Raw genomic sequence first — 4,440 nt, 5'->3', positions numbered from 1 at the left:
AATTGCGCGGACTTGAAGATTGGTGACTGTTAGATGTGTAGAATTGCGGATGGCCGAGCGGTAGGAGTGACTGCCGCGAACAGTAGGCCATCAGTCCCGCGAAAGACATGACAACATGCCGAGCCGTATGCCCAGAACGAACTGTCTTTATTTTTTCAAAACGGCCACTCGCCGCTGTGCCAGGCTTGCCTGGCTCAACACAAAACTATCAGCGCCGCGTGGTGGCGCTGCATGTGAGCTAACATTGTAACACTCCTCCCCTCTTAGGAGGAAGACTATGGGGAGTACCTATTCACTGGTTTCTTAGTCCTCGTGCTACGTCGCAACTTCGGTGTGCTAGGCGTAGGCACGACAGAGTCACTGTTCACATGCACACCACTGTTGAGCGCAGTCTCGTCGCTGTCCATGGCACAGCTACTCCCAGGTGGCTGTTCCTGATGAGGCACTTCCGGAACAGCTGGTGCATGGAGAGGCGGCGGCTCCAGCTGTGGTGGAGCTGCAGCGATAGCATCTTCAGGAGAAGTCAGATGTGCGTCTGTCTGCACAAGGCGTAAGTGGTCGCTGTGTCGGTTTCCCAAGGTGCCGTCTTCAAAACTGACACTGGCTGATGACGGAGTGACGCCCACAACACTGGCAGGCACCCAAGGTGTACCCCTGCGGAAATTTCGCGCATACACGTCATCACCTGGCTGCAGTGATGGAGCCTGCCGGGACCCTCTGTCGGCGTACAACTTCTGCTTGAGTTGTTTGAGAAGTACAGATGCCTGCAGGCTTGGCCTCAGGGCATCCATTGGAGTCTTGAACACTCTTCCCGTCAAAAGCTCACACGGTGGCCGACCTGTAACTTCATGTGGTGTGGTCCTGTAGTGGAACAGGAACCTGGAGATCTGCGTTTGGAAGTTCCCAGAGCCACACTTCTTGAGTTTGTTCTTCACAGTTTGTACAACTGGTTCAGCTGCACCGTTTGAGGCAGGGTGATACGGCGGTACGAGCATGCGGCGTATTCCATTTCGAGTTAAGAACTCAAGGTACTGGGCACTGGTGAAGGCAGGACCGTTGTCGGAAACTATGACGTCAGGCAGGCCATGCTGAGCGAATGCAACTCTCAAGGCAGAACTGGTAGCTTCTGCAGAAGTGGAAGACACAGGAAAGACTTCTATCCACTTTGGAAACGCATCCACAATAACCAAGAACGTGTGACCTAGGAATGGTCCCCCAAAGTCAATGTGAAGTCTTGACCAGGGTCGTTGTGGAAAAGGCCATGGCGTCTGCTGAACCGGCTGTGCAGCTCGATGTTGAGTCTGGCACGTGGCGCAGCTCTTCACACTGTTAGCAATGTCATTGTCAATGCCTGGCCACCAAAAATGGCTCCTGGCAATCATCTTGCTCTTCTCGATACCCGGGTGGCTGGCATGAAGAACGCCAAGAACTTGGGCCTGCATTGATCTTGGAATCGCAACTCTTGATCCCCAGAGTAGGCAACCCTCATGGAGACTGAGTTCTGAGCTTCTGGTATTGAAAGGGTTCCACTCTGGTCCCACTGGGAGGCTTTCTCCTTTCAGAACAGCAAGAACATGACCCAGAACAGGATCATTTCTTGTGGCTTGGGCCACAACACCAGGTGAAAGCAGTCGCGGATATGCCTCCTCCAGCAAGAAGATTTCAGCAGGTCGTGGTAATGCAGTGGTGTCAGTTGGCAGAGGCAGTCTACTAAGAGCATCAGCGTGGCCGAGTTCTTTGCCAGGCTTCTATACAAGTTCGTACTTGTACGCAGAAAGCTTGAGAGCCCACCTGACCACTCGAGGCGAAGCTTGCACGGGAACGGGCTTGTTGGCACCCAGCAGTCCAAGAAGTGGCTTGTGGTCGGTGTGTGCTTCGAATGAGATGCCCCACAACTACTGGTGGAACCGATCCACGCCAAACACTAAAGCCAATGCCTCCTTGTCGAGTTGACGGTAGTTTTGTTCTGCTTTTGACAAGCTCCTCGAGGCAAAAGCAATGGGATGTTCCCGGCCATCAGCATCCTTGTGTGCCAGGACTGCACCTATGCCATAAGGTGATGCGTCACAGCTGAGGCAAACAGGCCTGGCAGGGTTGAAATGCACAAGAACTGGAGCTGACGTCACCAAGTGCTTGCAGGCAGTGAATGCATCTTGTTGTACTTGTCCCCACTCCCACTTCTTCCCTTCACAAAAAAGCAAGTGCAGTGGACGAAGGAGTGACGAAAGATTGGGTAAGAAGCGCCTGTAGAAGTTGACAAGTCCCAAGAAACTCTGAAGTTCCTTGACATCTTGAGGCACAGGAGCATGCAGAATGGCTGCTACCTTGTCAACGTTCGGGGAAAGGCCTTCCTTGCTGATGATGTGCCCGAGATACTCAGCTTGTGGCACGAAGAAGTGGCATTTTTCAAGTTTCAGCTTGAGGCCAGATTCCTGAAGCTTGCTAAGCACAGCACGGAGGTTGCGAAGGTGCTAAGCATCGTTTGCGCCAGTTACAAGAATGTCGTCGAAATAGACTGCTACGTGTGGCAATCCCCTGAGCAAGTTCTTCATTTCACGCTGAAATATGGCTGGAGCAGATGAGATGCCAAAAGGCAACCGGGTGTACTGAAACAACCCCATATGCGTCGAAATGGTGACGTACCCTCTAGAGGCCTCGTCAAGGACAACTTGCTGGTACGCATCTCGCAAATCCTATTTTGTGTATTTTTCACCTCCAGCAAGCACAGTCCACAGGTCCTCGATCCTTGGAATGGGGTACTGTTCCACTGTTGGCACTGGGTTTATAGTGACACCAAAGTCTCCACAGATTCTGATGCGTCCATCCCTTTTTGTCACAGGAACAATAGGTGCAGCCCACTTTGCTGTCTTGACGGGAACCAGAATGGACTCTCTTCTTAATCTTTGGATTTCTTGAGTGACTCCATCTGTCAAGGCATACGGCAGTGGGCGTGGCTTGAAGAACCGCGGCGGAGCATCTGAAGGAACATGTAGAGAAGCTTTAGCACCCTTGAACGTACCCACGCCTTCTTCAAACACTTCGGCATAGTCTTGGACTAGGTGTTTGATGTCGGAAAGTGCGTGGATGTTCACTTCAACGTCGGAAACGCCGATGCCCAGCTCACGCATCCAGTTGCGTCCGAGAAGAGTGGGCGATCCGTCCCCGGTAAGAAAAATAGGTAGATCGGCCTCCTTGCCATGAAACTTCACGCTGACGTCAGCTTTGCCTTGAACCTTTTTCAGTTCCCCGGAATAGCTTCGCAGAAGCACTTGTGACGGCTGCACAGGAACCGAAGGCAAAAGTTGTAGAAGACGCGACTTGGCCATGACGGAGACACTTGCCCCCGTGTCCACTTCCATGCGGAGCTGCTTGCCGCAAACGTCAACAGTGACGGTGAAAGGCGGAGGCGGCGTGGCGTAGTCAACTTGCCACATGTAGAAAACTTCGGAAGATGAAGTTATAGCGGCGTCCTCATCGCGGACGGTATTCACACGATGACGGTTGCTCGACGACAGTGAACTTCGTGCCGAGAACGAACGTGCCTTGGAAGGGCTGTAGCTTTGGGCTTGGCTGCCCTTTCGTCTCGAATTGCAAACCTTCGCCAAGTGACCTAGTTTGTGGCAGTAATTGCAGATTGACTTCACATGCTTGCATTTCGATGCCAGGTGTCCGTCGTCCCCGCGGCGGTAGCAGGTGACGCCCCCCGAGCCTGACGAGACACGGTGAGTCGAGAAAGCACTGCTCGTGTTAGCTTGGGCTATCTCGCCTGCGTCCTTTTTTGCTGCTTCCATTGCCAGGGCGGTCTGCACGGCATCGTCGAAGGTGAGGTCCAGTTTTTCCAGCAGTCTTGTTTGGACGTCCGCGCTGTTGATGCCACACACGATGCGGTCGCGGAGCATGTTTTCGAGTTCAGCACCAAAGTTGCAGTGCTCGGAAAGGCTCTTTAGTGCTGCGATGAAGTTGCTGACGGATTCCCCTTCCGCGCGAACGCGCGAGTTGAAACGAAAACGTTGAACAACGGCAGACGGCTTCGGACAGTAGTGACTTCCAAGAACAAGTAGAATCTAGTCCAGCGTCTTGTCACTGGGCTTGGCGGGCTTGACCAAATTTCGGAGCAAAGCATATGCCTTCTGCCCGCAGCAGCTGATAAACACGGAAGTACGCTTTTCTGGGGCGACATCGTTGGCCAAGAAGAATGCTTGGAGCCGGTCAACGTAACAGGGCCAGTCGTCTCCTCCCCCCTCGAACGGCTCGAGTTTGCCGAAACTTGGCATTGTGAACGAATGGCAGAGCGGTGCGGAAACGAAAACTCACTTGAAACTTTCTTTCATCCTCATCTCCAGTTGTTAGATGTGTAGAATTACGGATGGCCAAGCGGTAGAAGTAACTACCGCGAACAGTAGGCCATCAGGCCAGCGAAAGACATGAGAACATGCCGAG

General features: G+C 53.0%; 1 protein-coding gene across 1 annotated transcript; it reads right to left on the bottom strand.

The window, feature by feature from the left end:
- Positions 1-364: 364 nt before the first annotated feature.
- Positions 365-3,899, bottom strand: LOC144175462 (uncharacterized). Its single transcript, XM_077704556.1, has 2 exons — positions 3,024-3,899; positions 365-496 (listed from the first exon to the last, which is right to left on the bottom strand). The coding sequence occupies exons 1-2, from the start codon at positions 3,897-3,899 to the stop codon at positions 365-367; spliced, it is 1,008 nt and encodes a 335-aa protein (XP_077560682.1).
- Between the last annotated feature and the right edge of the window lie 541 nt (positions 3,900-4,440).

Source organism: Haemaphysalis longicornis, unplaced genomic scaffold (assembly GCF_048455015.1).
Source record: "Haemaphysalis longicornis isolate Haplotype H1 unplaced genomic scaffold, Haemaphysalis longicornis Haplotype H1 scaffold_3, whole genome shotgun sequence".
Taxonomy (NCBI): Eukaryota; Metazoa; Arthropoda; class Arachnida; order Ixodida; family Ixodidae; genus Haemaphysalis; species Haemaphysalis longicornis.
The sequence above is the reverse complement of the archived record's forward strand: the minus strand, read 5'-3'. Positions and strand labels throughout refer to the sequence as shown.

Coding starts and splice junctions, on each gene's coding strand:
- LOC144175462 (XM_077704556.1), bottom strand. CDS start 3,899: ATGCTCCGCGACCGCATCGTGTGTGGCATCAACAGCGCGGACGTCCAA. Junction 497..3,023: donor CCGAAGTGTTTGAAGAAGGC/GTGGGTACGTTC, acceptor CTATCGCTGCAG/CTCCACCACAGCTGGAGCCG.